Below are 15,429 nucleotides of genomic sequence, written 5' to 3' on the forward strand. Positions count from 1 at the left end.
ATCAGGGTTACGCCTGGCCTAACCCGATGGAGGTTTTCCGCGCTCGGGACTTTGACGGGCGATGGCGTCAATAGCCTTGGACGACATCAACCTCGACTTCACCCTTCGCGACATCAACTGTGAGCAACACGACAACAATGGCACTCCGAACAATCGGGCCCAAAGCGGCCGCGGCACTGGACGAAGAATTAATGTCCGCCGGCGCCTTTTCAATCGACCAACTCATGGAACTCGCCGGCCTTTCCGTCTCGCAAGCCATGTATCGCCTCTCGCCTCCAACACAATCTCCCAACGTCCTCGTCGCCTGCGGTCCAGGGAACAATGGCGGAGACGGCCTCGTCGCGGCTCGACACCTGCACTACTTCGGCTACAAACCCATCATGTACTTCCCCAAGCAAGGCAAGAATGAAATCTACGGCCGCTTGCGCACGCAGCTCGAGCAGCTGCGCGTACCATTTACAGACGACTTCAAAGCGGCGATCGCGAAGAGCGACTGGGTTATTGATGCCATTTTCGGATTCTCTTTCTCGGGCGAAGTTAGAGAGCCATTCCCTGCAGTCATCAAGGCGCTCGCGGAGAGCAAGATCCCCGTTTTCGCGGTAGATGCGCCGTCGAGCTGGAATATTGAGGGGGGGCCGCCGAGCGATGGGCCGGGTAAGGACTACAATCCTGACGCACTAATTTCATTGACGGCGCCCAAGCCGCTGGTCAAGTGGTTCAAGGGCAGGCATTTTGTGGGTGCGAGGTTCCTCGGCCAGGAAATCGCGGACAAATACGATATCGACGTTCCGCAGTACAAGGGCAGCGATCAGGTTGTTGAGGTACCGGTCTCCTCTGTGAAGCTTTGAGGACCTGCTTGAGCTGGACAGAGTGGGTTGAGCAATATGGTAGCCCACTTATAACGATTGATGAAATGCAAAGCTTGCGATTTGTACAACGTTGGTATCGATGTACTCCAAACACCATGCTAAATTCGAATTCGAAGCCATCATTCTTCCATCGCGTCTGCAGTAGCCTTCTCTTTCTTCCTCTTCTTCTTCTCGCCTCCTTCACTGCCGTCACTGTTCGACTTCTTCTTCTTTTTCTTCTTCTTCGCCTCCCCATCCTCCCTCGGCGCCTGGAAAGCCTCCTCCCTCTTCCTCTTCTTCTCTTCAATCTTTCCCCGAACAGCCTCCTCCTTCTTCTCCTTACTCGCCCTCTCCTTCGCCATCTGCGTCAAAAAGTACTCCCCACTCTCCATCTGCATATCAACCTTGCTCTTCTCCTGCGCCGGCGGGAATGGCGTGTACACCTTCTTCGCCTTGTCCGTCACCTTGAACGGCTTCCTCCTCTTGGTCAGATTCCTCTTCTTGAAATGCGGCAAGAAGCGGTCCCAGTTCTCATTTGCCAACTCCGGGTCCTTGGCCAGCTCGCGCTTGATCATGAGCTCTTTGATGTGGTAGATGGGGTGAATATTCGCCATGCAGTCCTCCACCACCCGCCGCACCTCTTTCAGCGGTTTGAACCCGCCCATGACGGAGACGGTGTTGCCCTGCACGAGGATGTAGGTTTGCGTGAGGAGTTCGAGGGCCTTGAGCGTGCTGCCATTGGGGCCGAGAATGCGCTGCCGCCGCTTGACGAAGCGGTCCTTGTTCCTGACCAGCCCGCGAATCTTGATGACATCGCACGCCACCCCGTCGTCCAAAATCTTGATCGCCTGTGGCGCCGGCACGCTCCTCGCAAGCAGCTTGATCAAGTCGCGCGCGTTGAGGATACTCGCGGGGTCAAACGTCTTGCGCGTCGTCTTGACCGTCATGCTGCCCTCGACGAGATCCAGCTGGCACGCGATGCCGCGCTTCTCCAGCGCTCGGGTGATCATGGGCCAGGAGGCTTTGAGGTAGGTCTCGCGGTACTTGGGGAAGAGGGTCGCAAAGCTCGACTCCTCGCTGAAGGTGCCGCCGACGTTCTGGTCGGGGGTGAAGGCGTCTTCTTTCCATTTGTCGATGTCGTCCGTGTCCCACGGCTTGTCCACATTGTACGTGGACGGCATGGTTGCGATGCGCGGTGTCGAGCGGGGCGTGATTCTTCCTCTTGAAAGCGAAATGTCAAAAATTTGAAGCCGGATAAGCTTAAAATTAGCGACCTGCGACGGGTTTAGTGGGAAAGCTTAAACGACTTCAAGCAATTTGCGCCGACCTTTGGCTGCCTGCCCTGCCCTGCAAAGCGCGACGGGTTGCGCGGGTGCCGTGAAACCAGGTTTGGTTGGACCTTGGCAGACATCGGCCGAGTGATAAACAGCGCCGCCATTGCGGGCGCCGCCTTCCCGATGGCATCCAGCGCAACATCAACAACTCCACTACTCCCTCGTCTGGAGGAGGATCCAGCATTACTAGCAGTCATGCGCCAACGCAGCGACACCTTCTCCAACATCGTCCGCAAGCAGCTGGGTCGCGAGCATCCACATGCGCACCTCCGCGCAGACGAAGTGAAAGGCCCGCTGTCCTTCTTCAACCCCACGGCCGCGACCTTTGACCTCGTCCCGGCGTCCAAACTATCTACTGGCCCCGCAAGCGGCATTGCACCGCAAGGCCCACTCCCCACCGGCGCCCGACTCGCATGGCGCGCACGAGACAACCGTAAAGGGCGCCATGTGCTTGTGATTCCTTCGAACGACGGCGCCACTGATGCCCCGGCCTTCTCCACCTCCTGGTCGCACATCCGGCGCATCCTGTGGCGCATGTGCACCGTGTACGCATGGTGGGACGTGAGCTGGTGGATCGCCGTGCTCTTCAGCTGGGGCAGCGCACTCTTCCTGATCTGCGGTTTCTTCTACTGGCTTCCCCTCGCGGCCCCGAGCACGGAGTTCCCAAATGAATCCAGCATCGGAGGCGGCTTGACCGCATTCATCGGCGCGACGATGTTCACCGTGGGCGGCGTGCTGCTCGTCGTAGAAGCAAGCAACGAGCACCAAACAGGCTGCTTCGGCTGGGCGGTAGAGAACCTCTTCACGCACTCCGACTCCGACACGGAACCCGGCTCCCGACCACCACCAGACGGCAAATTCACAATCCGCCAAGAAGCCTGCACCCACCACCACGCGACCGGCGCCCACTCGAGCGCAGCCCTGCACCTCCAGCACCCAGAAGCAGGGCGCAGGTGGGAATGGTGTCCGACGTGGCAGGAGTTCCGGCGGCACTACATTTTCGAAATCGGGTTCATGGCCTCCTTCGTGCTCGCCATCGGCGCCGTCATCTTCTACGTCTCGGGCATCATGGCTCTGCCGTGGATTTACGACAAGATTTCGCAACCTGTGCTGTACGGCACGTACTGGCTTGCGTACCTCGGCGGTGGCATTCTGTTCGTCGTCAGCTCGGCGCTGTACATGCTTGAGACGCAGCCGAAGTGGTATCTGCCTGCTCCACGTGTGCTAGGCTGGTGGATCGGCACGTTCAATATGATTGGCAGTGTCGGATGGACGCTTAGTGCGGCGTTTGGGTATTGCACTGCAAGCTGGTGCGAGTATCAGAGTGATTTGTCGTTGCTTTGGGCGAGTTTGGCGTTTTTGATGGGCAGTCTGTTGTTATGGTACGAGGCGATGGATAAGTATCCTGTGATTAGGGCTTCGGGATGATGTCTGGCGGTGGTCTCTGTTGAGACATGATGTTCGCTCAATCGCTTGTGTTATCTGTGTTATGGCGCGCAAATCAACGCTACCCTTTCCATCACCACTGTCTGTCAGGCTCACGATACTTCATCACGCCCCTGCCTTTGAACTTGACGGGCGGCTCATGTTCGTCGTGTCCACCACCTCCCAGCCGGCCGTCATCACCGCGTGGATACCTGTCCTTGGACGGACGGTATCGATCATCGGCTCGGGCACGCTCGTAATCCTGTCTCGTCCCTCCATCACGATGCTCATCATGTCTAGCACTTGGCCTTAGCCTTCCGCCATCCCCATCTTCCTTCGCATGTCGTGTCGCACTGTACTGATTGGGCAAACTCCGTCGTCTCCTCTCATGGCTTGGATGGTCGTTATGCCTACTCGGAGACGAGCTGCGCTTCCGCTTGTGCTTCTTAGCCGGCGAACTCACATCGCTACTCTCGCTCTCTTTTCTTTCGTGTGAGCGCGAGCGAGAGGTGGACCGCGCACCCGAGCGTTGCCGCGGTCGGCCTCGAAGGCCTTCATCTACAGTGTTGTCGCTCTGCCGCCGATGATGGTGCTTCGTTGGCCTGCGTGGTTCCGGGCTATTCTCCATCTCCACATCAGAACCGTCGTCTCCTCTTCTGCGACCTCTGTCTCTGCTGGCAGCGGGAGGGAGCTTCTCTGGAGCAGGAGCGGCTTTCTTTGTGGGCCTCTCCAGCTCGCCGCAGCGCGAAATCAGCACTGGCTGGAGGGGGCGATCATCACTGTCCACGTCGACCTTTGCGATTTGCTGCAGAACGGACTGGCCGGATTTCAGATGTCCGAATATGGTGTGTTTGCCATTCAGGTGCTCGCATGGTTCAAGAGTGATGAAGAACCTGGGCAAGGTGCGTTAGCGTGCGCGAATTCTTCTGGCGGGTGTTGTCGAGATGTCCATACTGACTACCATTTGTATCCTTCCCTCTATTCGCCGAACATACCAAGCCCTCGGCATCCATCTTTCTCCAGTGGAGGTTCTCATCTTCAAATTCTTCCCCGTAGATGCTGACGATGCCGGTGCCATCTCCCTTTGTAATGTCGCCGCCTTGGATCATAAACTCGTCGATGACTCGGTGGAAGGAGGATTTCTCGTAGGAGAGGGTGCCGTGTTCGCGGGTGCAGATTTGACGGAAGCTGTTGGTTGTAGTCAGCATCGGAGCCTTGCGGGAGTGAAGGGAGGAGATGGGCGGGTGTACTTTTCGCAGGTCCGGGGAGTCTTGTCGGTGAAGAGCTCGATGGTCAGTCTGCCCGCCGGCTGTTCGCCGATGTTGACATCCAAGAATACCCTTGGGCGGTGGGTGGAAGTCATGTTGTGGAGGGGAAATAGATGGGGAAGGCGTCGGTGCAGATCCGTCGAAGTTTCTCCCTCCAAAAGTTGGAGGGCCAAGTGGGGCTCTTGGGTTGGTGGGGTAAGGCCAGGCCGTTACACAATACAATCGCGTGCGTGGACTCGACTCGCAACGAGCAGTCTGGCTATGCGCGACAACTATCAGAAGCACGCAGACGTGTCGAATGGATCTTGCGATGTATGACCTGGCCAAAGAATTGTTGGAAGACGGCGGCCGCTCAAGTCCAATCGTTCCCCCTCAAAGCGTGAAGCAGTCGTGGGAGTAGCACGTGATCATCTAGATACCATCGCCATTCTCTCCGGCCTTCTCCAGTCATGGCTGATAAGCTAATTGATCGCTCAACCATGCATGACTGTCATCCCATGAACTTCAGAAAATGCATATATTCAGGTGCATGTCTCTCCGTCCAAGTCCGTCCCGATCAGGCTGGACGTGGCAGAGACGCTAATGCAGGAACAGGCATAGCGTCACAGTCCGAGCACCTGCCGGCCACCAGCTCTCTTTCCACCCTCTCCGACTCCATTCTACTCCGTCTCAAGCTCCTTTTCTCTCTCGCCGCATAGACCGTCGCAGCGCAGAGGCCGCCAACATCGCATTCCACCATTCGTCACCTGCGGCCACTCAACATGTCTGATTCCGAGGTCGTCATCCCGGAAGATGAGCAAGACGAGGCTGAGGAAATGGTCGAGGTGGAAATCGTAGACAACGATGATGCGAACCCCGAAGATGCCCCCGAGGAGATTGCGCCAGGCCTCCCCGAGCGTACCACCTTCCTCGAGTACTTGGTATATTAAACAGCGTCGTTGTGCGCACCACTGACGACCATCCTACAGCTATCTCCTCTCCCCCATTGTCCGCCTGCAAATCGGTAGCGGCGCCGAAGCGACCACCCTCCACGCCCATCAGGCACTGCTCACCAGATCCCCATACCTTGCCTCAGCCTGCGACCAATTCAGCGAGACGACGGCCATCCGCCAAATCGACCTGCCCAACGATGACCTCGAGGCCACCTCTTCCGTCCTCGAATACCTCTACCGAAACGACTACTTCCCCGCCCTCTCCTCCAATTCCGCAATGGAATACGATTCCACCATCCCCTCCCCCGACAACGAAGGCATTGCGCTCCTCCGCCACGCCCGCGTCTACACCCTCGCAGAGCGCCTCGGCCTCCCACAACTGGCCCAGCTGGCCCGCAAGAAGATTCACCTCACGCAGTCAACCGCCAAGTGCGAGATCGCATATGCGCGCTTCGTGTACAAGGAGACGAGTCCCGACGACAACGAAATGCGGAAACCCGTTGCTTCCTTCTGGGCGACGAGAAGCCATGCGCTGCGCCACGAGGCCGAGCAGGAGTTCCGCCGCATGTGTCTGGAGTTCCCGCAGTTTGCATTTGATGTGCTGAGCTTGGTGCTCGATGCGCAGGAGCGGAGGAGCCAGACCAGTACTTCTGGAGGCCCTGGAACGGTGAGGAAGCGGCAGCGAATGAGTCAGATCTAAAACCGTTCACATACTCCGAACATGTAGAAAAAGTTGTGGCGACTAATCTTGCCGATAATGTCTTTGCTGGTGTGTTAAGATATGCAGATAATGGGGCATGGTGCTTCTGTCGATATAGAAGACGGTCAACTTGCAGACAGACGTGTCTGGTCCAGTTGGAGTCAAGAAGAAATTGGAATTAACCCTGTCCACCCTGGTATCAATTCATCCCAACAAGCCTAGCCATTGTCCTTCCTTGGTCATGATGCAGTGTCAAGGTATCTCTCAAGGTAGTGCGTCACCATAGGCACGCCCTTCAGCCGAGTCAGTTCCTTCCGTATGACAGCCGCATCAGGCTGCGCATCGCTCATCCCATTCAACGCAGAAGCACAACTGCCAAACCGCACGTCCTCAATCCCACTCAAAGCCAGCAAGCAAGACATCCCATCCACAACCCAAATCGGCGCTCGAGAGAACAACAACATCGGCCGCGGAAGCCGAATGCAGATGGACCGCAAGCTCTCACAGCACGCCAGCAGCGCAAACGCAATCGCGTCCTCCCTCCCGCCGCAATGCACGTCGACAGCTTTGACGAGGTCGCGGCCGGGCTTACCGATACTGCGGAGGAAGAGGTACAGCACTTTTGTCGAGGCGAAGGTGAATGTCGTGTGGGCGTAGAGGAGGTCCATCGCTTCGTCATTGACGGCGCGGCAGGTGCGCAGGACGTTGAGCGCCGAAGTGTTGCGCGCGGCGGCTTTGTGGTAGCCTGCGCTTGTGATGACGCGCGCGGAGTCGCGGTGCAGTTGCAGGATTTCCGTCTCGGGGTCGAGGGTGGGCAAGATGCTGCGGTAGATTTCGAGGCGCAGTTCGGTGGGGAGGGTGAATAGGGAGCTCTTTTGAGACGCTCGTTGGCTCCGCGTGACCCCGGCATCAGAGCGTCGATTGTCGCCTTCGAATCTTCGTCGTAATTCATTGAAGCGGCCGCCATGAAGTCCAGGAAAGACGGCCTGCGGATCCAGCGGAATGCGCACCTGCAATCGGATGCAAGACGGATGGTGGAAGTTGAAGCTCTCGAACCCCTTCTCGTACGCGGAGGAATGCCGACAGCTGCTTTCGAGCGCCTTGACGCTCGATTCCTTCTTCACAAAGGCGCTGCAGGAAATGCATCGCGAGCCGTGCTCCAATTCTTCTAGCGGCGGGCGGTCGTAGATGTGGCCGATTGCCGCCAACTGGTGTGCTGCGGCTTGGTTGTCGGTCCAGTATTCTCGGAAGGTGGCGAGTCTTTCGGCGTAGGTGTAGCGCGCTACGTATGCCATCGGACGCTGTTGTGGTTTCCTGAAGATACACGAGAGTTCTATTCCATTAGAATATTGGTGAAGGTTGAAACTGGCAAGTTGCGATGAGAGAAGGTGCTTGTAAACGCTGGGGGAAGCGCGTGCCTCAGGCATTCCGTCGTTGCATAGGGTAGACAGAAGATTGCTTCAGGTTGAGGACAGTCCACGATGTGATGACTTGATAAGCTCGTGCATGGTCTTGATATATTCGATATGCTCAGGAAAGATCGCTAAATACCAGGAAAGGACTCTCAACGGTGCCTCACTACAAGTCCCGCACATTTCACCTCAACCTCTAATCCACACTCAAGCTTCCAACATGCCCTTCAACAATATATAAAAGCCGTACGCCCCCGGATCAAGCACGCGCTGCGTCGCACTATCACTCAGATGCGAACTCCTCCCAAGCGTCGCCAGCATTGTCTTCGTATTCTCCACACCTTCTTTCGCCTTTAGCACCGCCTTCTCCGTAGCCCCATCGCTCTGCACCAACGTCTCGACGAACGGAATCAGCATATCCATCAGCGTGCGATCACCCATTCGAGCAGAAGTATAGTTGAACACCTCGTTCAACGCGGCTTGTACGGCCTTAGTAAGACTGCTTTGAGTAGCGAGTGCCGAAGCCAGCGCGGTGAGGTGAATGCAGAACAGCGCCGCTCATGCCCGGCGGATACTCACTTTGAGCTCGTCCACGAGTGCTGCTACGATTTTCGGCAGGCGCGAGAGGTCTGTGTCTTTGATGAATGATAGCACCTGCTGGGCGCGCCTTCGCCGTATACCTGGTACCTACATGTACCTGAACAGCTCATGGAGATACGCACACACGACTCGAGATCGCGACAGAGGCGTGCTTTGTTAAAACGCATTGGCGAATAGCCAACACCATGATACATTTCCCACGAGGCAACGCCCTAGTCAGAGGTCTGGACACTTGATGATCACGCCGCAAAGCACAGAGCCTCCACCACATGCGGTCGGGGACATGGAGGAGGGGTAAATGTGGGGGAAAGAGACTTCCATTGCCTTCTAGAGCCTGGGGTAGCCCCTCGCCAGCCAGGTCATTCATGAACCACCACAACGACGGGGCCACAGCACAAGCGAGATATATATATTGAGTCTCCTCGCCATCTGCCCAGCTTTCTGATTCACCTTTGTTGATTCCGTCGCGTTCAGGGTAAGCGGCAAAGCAAGTCAAACGGAGCGAACAAAGAGCTAAAGACCCATGTAAAGGAAACTCCAACCTACATCGCCCAACAGCTCTCCAAGACTCCATCGCAATGGCGTCCGCAGCACTCCGCGAAAAGCAGGCGCCCATCAAGGAGCAGTACAAGTCCGACCCGTCGAGCGCCATCGTGACGCTCTCCTCCAAAGGCACGCTCGACAGCAGCAGCATCACGTGCAAGCTCGAGACGGGCAAAGCGATCAACGAAGCGAAGCAGAAAGTCGCCGGCCTGCACCAGAAAGCGGGCGGCGACGATCCCGAGATTTCCGGTGAGCTGTGCAGCGGCGACATGCTGCTGGAAGCGCTGGTTGCGTGCGCCGGCGTGACGCTCAAAGCCGTGGCGACCGCGCTGGACATTCCTATTGCCAAGGGAACGGTGACGGCGGAGGGGGATTTGGATTTCAAGGGGACGATGGGCGTTGATCGCGAGGCGCCGGTGGGGTTTACGGAGATTCGGTTGATGTTTGATTTGCAGCTTGAGCAGGGGCAGAAGGTGGAGGAGGAGAAGATTGAGAAGCTGGGCAAGCTGACGGAGCGGTACTGCGTGGTGTTGCAGACGATTACGAAGAAGCCGCAGGTGAAGGTGCATTTGCTGGGCAGGCAGGAGAGGGAGCGAGGCGTGGACGAGTACCTTCAATGGTCTCACCGGGCGTAGGTGAGTGTGGGCAGCACGGAAGCCGTTTGAGCAGTGATGAGCCAGTCATTCAGGCGTGGTCCCTTTGCCAGCCATGAGCGTGCACTGTTCAGGTATGATGAGACAGCCAGTACCTGCACAAGTCTTGTGTCGTTTCATCAGCCATTTGTGAAAGGCACGTGTCACGCCGGGCCCGTCTCGGCGTTGTTGAGGGACTGGTGGCTCATTTATGACCCGCCGAGTCGGGCGGGTAGAAACTCTGTCTCAAGGACGGCGAGACGGTGTTCCATACGAGTCAAGAACGAGTCACGGGTATTGCATTTGCATTAGTCGTGACACGCCAAACGCAGCTGCACCGACCGTACATATGCAGGCCGAGTCGCGGGAGTATACTTGCAACGTCTGACGTGCAGCGCATCTCAACGGAGTCAAAATCGGGGCAATCTAGATCGAGTTCTTCTGCCGGCCCCTTCTTCGTCTGCAAAGTTTGGGTCCGTTGGGCACCTGCGTCTGTACGTTCAGCTGGCTGGTCAGACAGACGCGTCGAGCTGCCGGCAGCGTAACGGCAGCGTACCAAATCGGCAGTTGGACGAAATGGGCCGCGAGGCCGAGTGCTAGCGTCGGAAAGTGCAGATCCGGCTTAGGGTTTCTCGGGTTCTGCGGGATCGATAGCCGGAGGAAGAGTGAGATGTGAGAAGGCATTGGATATTCTGTTGCACAGATGGGCAAGGAACAGAGAGAGATGATGGGGAGCAGACGCAGAATGTGATAAAAGCAGGATTAGCTGGTCTTCGCTTATTGATGATACGCGTGCCTACCTAAGTTTCAGAACGAGAGATTCAGGACACGTGAGGAAGGCGTATGAGGGAATTGTGAGATTACCTTACCTACAAGTAAAGGACGGCGATCGCTCTGCTGGCCCCTGGGAACTGAGAGGTGACGAGAAATTTGGAGGAAGATTGATGATTACTGATGATTGCGGTGCAATGGGTTAAGTTCACGTCGCCGCCGTTCCATGCTGTGCGGTTTCGTCATTTCGTCATCAGCCAACACGGGTAATGGGGCGGCAAATCGCCTGCGGCTGGGCGTGAGCAATTTTCGAGAGCCAGCCCATCGATGATAGACAGCAAAGGCACATACTGTAGGATGGACAGGAGTGAATGGATATACGTACCTCGACTGCTGCAGTACCTGGCAGCGCGGCCTCCTCGGGTACTGTGCGTGGACGTCCCAGGAGGGCAGGTGAAGGCGGGCGGCGACAGGCCATGACGAAAATTAGAGTTTGGCAAGCAGAAGCGTGCCCGGCCCTGGGCCTGGACGATGATGAGAGGGAGCAAAGGCTTGGCCCAGAGCAGTCCGTCGCGGACGATTTTTTTCTCTCAATCCCATCCTGCCAGCTTCCAGTTCCCACCCTCCGTCGCCAATAGTTCACTACTACCCATCCCCCCTTCCCTGCTCTTCTCCCTTCACGCTCCGCTTTTCTCCCTGCTGCCACTCCACTTCGTCCCGCCAGCAGCACCACTGCTCCGCCAGATCGCCGGAAATAAAGGTGTGGGGCTCACGTTACTGTATTGCGCAAGACAAGCTCCGAGGGGTTGCGCATTTGCCAGACCGGGTGCGGTTCACAGGTGGAGTCGAGGATCTCGCTCGCAGGAACGCCCGCGCCCGCCCACCCACCACCGCCCAGTGGGTCTCCTTCAATTCGTCGATCATACACACCGCGCCTGCTATACGCCTTCATCAGCAACATCCTCCACCGCCCTCACCCCGCCGCACCGCCGTGCACGTGAGAGCCGCCAGCGGACAGCTTGCCGGCCTCGCCCTTCGCTCCTTCCGCCGCCCGCCAGCCCGTCGTCATCAGCGCCGCCGGAATTTCGGCGTCAGAATTTTCTGCCCCCGGCGAAGCTTTTTCGCTGCGCACTAATCTGTTCCACTTTCTCCTGCAAGCTCCACGCTTGCCCACCTCTGACAACAACAACAATCACAACAACGCCCATCTCCATCAACCCCACCGCGTCACATCACCCACCCATCGCCATTGCCATCTCCCTCGGCATCCACAGCTACAGCACCTCCCCTCGCATCGCTCCGCCCGCGACTTCCATTCTTCCCTCGCTTCCTTCCCCGCTATTTTCCAGCGCTCCGGCACGCCTCCAAATTCGGCTCGGCCACTTGCTGCTTCATCCACTCTCTGCCCCATACCAGGACCCTCCGCGGCCTTGGGGATCCATGCGCGCTCAGGTCGGCAAGCTTCAGTTCGAGTGTGCTACTTCATCGTCCCCACTTTCCACCATCACCACCACCGCCAACGTCTATTCTTCTCCGGCCCACCACGTCCACCCATTGCTATAATATGGACAGCCATTTCAACCCCGGGTACATGCCTCCCTACCCCTCCGCCGCCACGCAACACCAGCCGGGCCTGGGCTCCTTTGGCGGCATGTCGCACCCTCAGGATCCCCCGTCCCACACCACCCTGCCGCCCTTGCAAGGCCAGAGTGGCTTTCAGTTCGGCAATCTCTCCTACGGCCACCCGGGCAGCCAAACGGGCACGCCCACCACCCCACACCCGCCCGCAACCTCATCCATGCAGACCAACAGCTCCACCGCCTACTCTCACATGAGCCCCTCCAACCCCCAGCCGGGCTCCATGCTTCCGCCATCCTCCTACAATCACCCCTACCCCATGACGCAGTCCATGCCCTATCCCAATTCCACGGCCACCTCCTTGCCGCCCGCCACCTCCATTGCCCCCGGCTTGCCCTCTCTCCGCCCAATGCCCCCCACTGGCCTCCCGAGCCTGTCGAGCAACAATCACTACGGCCAGCAACCGGCATTCATGCAGAACGAGGAAACTCCCACGCACGTTGTCGGGTCTCAAGGGCGCCGCGGCATCCTGCCAAGTGCTCCAGGCCGACCCAATGCCCCGGCCCAGGGCAGCGCACAGGGTGGAAAGAGCATGATTCCGCAAAAGGACGCCGACGGGAAATACCCTTGCCCGCACTGCAACAAGACATATCTGCACGCGAAGCATCTCAAGCGCCATCTTCTGCGGCACACCGGCGACCGTCCGTACATGTGCTTCTTGTGCAAAGACACCTTCTCGCGCAGCGACATCTTGAAACGTCACTTCCAGAAGTGCTCCATCCGCCGCGGCAACCCCACCGGCGCCAATCATCTGGCCCACCAGCCCCGGAACTCCAACAACTCCAACAGACTTTCGATGACCCAACAAGACGGCCCCATCGGCTTGGCTGGCCTCCAAGAGGTTGCCGGCACGTCGTACAACGGCGGCGTCAATCAAAACCCCGCAGTCAACGGCGACATGTCGGCAAGAACGTCGCGTGCCAATAGCATCATCTCGCCGAACCACATGGGCCACCGCAACAGCATGGCAGGCATGGGCTTACTGGGTTCGACTGTTGCGAACAACGAGCAAATGGGTTCCTCGGGCGGTCTTCAACCAGGCATGCCAGCCTATTCTATGCCCACGAGCTCCTCAACTTCTGGCCCCGTACAGTCCAACTACGCCTTCCAGAACCCACAGATGAATGGAAGTGTCTACAACGGCCAACAGCAACAGCCGCAGATGCCATATCTACCTCAACAGAGTTCACGCTACGACGGCAACCACACCAGCAGCCCGCACCCGCAAGCGCCCAACGGCGACGGTAGCGGCAGCAACGTAGACTGGTCCCGCGTCTTCAGCCAAGGCGGTCAAGACGGCTTCATGGGCGGCCAGCCTGCGAGTGAGCAATGAAGAACACCACATTAGCGCTGTGTCAAGTGCTAACGTGGTGTCTTCAGCCGCCACCTCGCATGCGCTTGTCAACCGTGCTGGCCAGGACGAAGACCACGTGGACCCTCTTCTGACGCGCGACGACTCTCTCTTTGGTTCTCTGTATACGCATGCGAGCGCAACGGTGTGCAAACCGCGATGGGACGGTGGTGGTATTTTCGGGTCTTCCGACTGGTATCTCGAAGATCCTGTGCAAGTCAAAGTCGACAGTTTGGCGGAGTACTGCTTTCCGGACGGTGTGGAGCCAGCACCGAGCGAGTCTGCCGCAAGACTGGTCAAGAGCTTTTTGACCGTCTCGGGAATCAAGCACATGGCAAAGCACTACTGGTCCTTTCACGAACATTGGCCGATGCTGCACATGCCAACGTTCAAGCTCGCGGAAGCCAGCAACCCCCTGCTTCTGGCCGTGCTCGGCATTGGCGCAATCTATAGCACGAGTTTCGACATCCACCAGACTAGGGAGATTATGCAATTCGTCAAGGCCGTAGTCCACAGAAACTGTCACATCTACCGTCGCTACGTGAACGAAGACACCGAAGGCCTAGGCTCCCGTCCGCGGGACATCGAGGAACTCCAGGCGCTCCATATTATCCAGACAACGTTCATATGGCATGGAGAGCCGCAACACCGCCAAGCCGCGCGAGACGAGTTCCCCGTTGTCATGGCTATTGCCAAGGCAGCTGGACTTGCATATCCTGCACCGCCAGGCCATTATGCGTACAGTGTGCTTCACAATGGACAGGGCGACATCGATGCGTCGGTAGAGTTGAAGAGCTGGGACTGGCAACGATGGCTGGAACAGGAGAAGCGCAATCGCCTGTTCTACCTGCTTCTGCTGACTGACGCCGCGTCGGGCATCTACTTCAACTCCGGCTTTCACCACGATCCTCTCGAGACCCGGTTGGCGTTACCATCAGATGACGCAGCTTGGGACGCAAAGAACGCCGAGGAGTGTGCGAGCGCGCTTGGCCTGCTTGGTCCGGAATATCAGACGAACAATGAGACCGGTACGAGGCGACCGCGCCAGCCCGCGATGCGTGACGCTCTACGGACCCTCCTAGAACCGGACGCCAAGTTCCAAGTCAATACGACGAATGTGTACTCAAAGTTCATCTTGGTACATGCGCTACTCACGCAAATCGTCTTGTGTCGACGCACTCTCGCCAATGTGGATGGCTACGTGTTGGACTATTACCTCGGTCCCGGCACCCCGGTCACACCAATGGGGCAGAACAATTGGGTGCAACAGGGCGTTGATGCTGGAACAGGCAGTAACTCGAGCAGTCGTACTGCGACTCCCGTTAATGGCGGACCTCTCATCGCCGCAGCCCACCGCCGGAAGGTGCACCTCGGTCAAGCTCTGGACAAGTGGAAGATGAGCTGGGACGAGGACATGGGCCTGCAGCACCCCCCGAGCCGCTCCCAGAACCGGCGCTTCGGCTTCACCAAGGATGGTGTTAGCTTTTTCTACCTCGGCCGCAGTTTTCTGCGTTCTCAAGACGTTGTCCAATGGTCTTCTCCCGCGGACCTCCGCTTCCAGCAGGTCATGATGCTGTTGAAGCAGATCAAGGCGTTTGTCGCGGGTGAACAGGGGACGAAAGGGGTTGATCTTGGAGCTGTCGGTGATATCCACGAGCAGTACGGGCTGGACAGTCTGACGCTCGACAGTGAGTCCATGTTATTGGCATCAGCATATCCGTCGTGTACTAATACTTCCTCTCAGTGACACTCCTCTTCAGACCAAGTCAGGACCCCATTAGCCCGACCGAAGGCCCGCCCGCATATCCCCTTTGATGGCCGCCGTCAGGCAGCGAGCCAGGCAAATTCACTTCCCACACTACATCGCGACCAACATGCAGACAAATCGACCAAACGACTCCCGGAAATCCCACCAAGACCACCATCATCTCTCGGCTTCACACCAATTTCTTTTCCCCCGGCGTTCGGACGGCGC

At 57.7% G+C, this 15,429-nt stretch overlaps 8 protein-coding genes across 8 annotated transcripts; 5 read left to right on the forward strand and 3 right to left on the reverse strand.

The window, feature by feature from the left end:
* The first annotated feature begins 63 nt into the window (after nucleotides 1-63).
* BDY17DRAFT_292706 (YjeF N-terminal domain-containing protein) lies at nucleotides 64-921 on the forward strand. The gene has a single exon (XM_033732875.1). The coding sequence runs from the start codon at nucleotides 138-140 to the stop codon at nucleotides 846-848; it is 711 nt and encodes a 236-aa protein (XP_033591554.1). The 5' UTR covers nucleotides 64-137; the 3' UTR covers nucleotides 849-921.
* Nucleotides 922-2,068, reverse strand: BDY17DRAFT_292707 (uncharacterized protein). Its single transcript, XM_033732876.1, has one exon. The coding sequence runs from the start codon at nucleotides 2,027-2,029 to the stop codon at nucleotides 989-991; it is 1,041 nt and encodes a 346-aa protein (XP_033591555.1). The 5' UTR covers nucleotides 2,030-2,068; the 3' UTR covers nucleotides 922-988.
* Nucleotides 2,069-2,206: 138 nt separating this feature from the next.
* BDY17DRAFT_292708 (uncharacterized protein) lies at nucleotides 2,207-3,625 on the forward strand. The gene has a single exon (XM_033732877.1). It carries the CDS (start codon nucleotides 2,306-2,308, stop codon nucleotides 3,608-3,610), a length of 1,305 nt encoding a protein of 434 aa, XP_033591556.1. The 5' UTR covers nucleotides 2,207-2,305; the 3' UTR covers nucleotides 3,611-3,625.
* On the reverse strand, nucleotides 3,626-5,154 carry BDY17DRAFT_292710 (cyclophilin-like domain-containing protein). Its single transcript, XM_033732878.1, has 3 exons — nucleotides 4,858-5,154; nucleotides 4,562-4,795; nucleotides 3,626-4,500 (listed from the first exon to the last, which is right to left on the reverse strand). Exons 1-3 carry the CDS (start codon nucleotides 4,968-4,970, stop codon nucleotides 3,702-3,704), a joined length of 1,146 nt encoding a protein of 381 aa, XP_033591557.1. The 5' UTR covers nucleotides 4,971-5,154; the 3' UTR covers nucleotides 3,626-3,701.
* Nucleotides 5,155-5,636: 482 nt separating this feature from the next.
* BDY17DRAFT_308458 (uncharacterized protein) lies at nucleotides 5,637-6,507 on the forward strand (the record flags this gene model as incomplete). Its single annotated transcript, XM_033735214.1, has 2 exons — nucleotides 5,637-5,788; nucleotides 5,844-6,507. 2 exons carry the CDS (start codon nucleotides 5,637-5,639, stop codon nucleotides 6,505-6,507), a joined length of 816 nt encoding a protein of 271 aa, XP_033591558.1.
* A 239-nt stretch (nucleotides 6,508-6,746) lies between these two features.
* On the reverse strand, nucleotides 6,747-7,802 carry BDY17DRAFT_321875 (uncharacterized protein; the record flags this gene model as incomplete). Its single annotated transcript, XM_033736709.1, has 1 exon — nucleotides 6,747-7,802. One exon carries the CDS (start codon nucleotides 7,800-7,802, stop codon nucleotides 6,747-6,749), a length of 1,056 nt encoding a protein of 351 aa, XP_033591559.1.
* Nucleotides 7,803-9,097: 1,295 nt separating this feature from the next.
* Nucleotides 9,098-9,697, forward strand: BDY17DRAFT_321876 (OsmC/Ohr family; the record flags this gene model as incomplete). The annotated part of the gene is made up of 1 exon (XM_033736710.1): nucleotides 9,098-9,697. The coding sequence occupies one exon, from the start codon at nucleotides 9,098-9,100 to the stop codon at nucleotides 9,695-9,697; it is 600 nt and encodes a 199-aa protein (XP_033591560.1).
* A 2,419-nt stretch (nucleotides 9,698-12,116) lies between these two features.
* BDY17DRAFT_247077 (uncharacterized protein) lies at nucleotides 12,117-15,201 on the forward strand (the record flags this gene model as incomplete). The annotated part of the gene is made up of 2 exons (XM_033730791.1): nucleotides 12,117-13,425; nucleotides 13,484-15,201. The coding sequence occupies 2 exons, from the start codon at nucleotides 12,117-12,119 to the stop codon at nucleotides 15,199-15,201; spliced, it is 3,027 nt and encodes a 1,008-aa protein (XP_033591561.1).
* Between the last annotated feature and the right edge of the window lie 228 nt (nucleotides 15,202-15,429).

This window comes from Neohortaea acidophila (assembly GCF_010093505.1).
Source record: "Neohortaea acidophila strain CBS 113389 unplaced genomic scaffold BDY17scaffold_3, whole genome shotgun sequence".
NCBI classification, from domain to species: domain Eukaryota; kingdom Fungi; phylum Ascomycota; class Dothideomycetes; order Mycosphaerellales; family Teratosphaeriaceae; genus Neohortaea; species Neohortaea acidophila.

Coding starts and splice junctions, on each gene's coding strand:
- BDY17DRAFT_292706 (XM_033732875.1), top strand. CDS start 138: ATGGCACTCCGAACAATCGGGCCCAAAGCGGCCGCGGCACTGGACGAA.
- BDY17DRAFT_292707 (XM_033732876.1), bottom strand. CDS start 2,029: ATGCCGTCCACGTACAATGTGGACAAGCCGTGGGACACGGACGACATC.
- BDY17DRAFT_292708 (XM_033732877.1), top strand. CDS start 2,306: ATGGCATCCAGCGCAACATCAACAACTCCACTACTCCCTCGTCTGGAG.
- BDY17DRAFT_292710 (XM_033732878.1), bottom strand. CDS start 4,970: ATGACTTCCACCCACCGCCCAAGGGTATTCTTGGATGTCAACATCGGC. Junction 4,796..4,857: donor ACTCCCCGGACCTGCGAAAA/GTACACCCGCCC, acceptor TACAACCAACAG/CTTCCGTCAAATCTGCACCC. Junction 4,501..4,561: donor AAGGATACAAATGGTAGTCA/GTATGGACATCT, acceptor CACCTTGCCCAG/GTTCTTCATCACTCTTGAAC.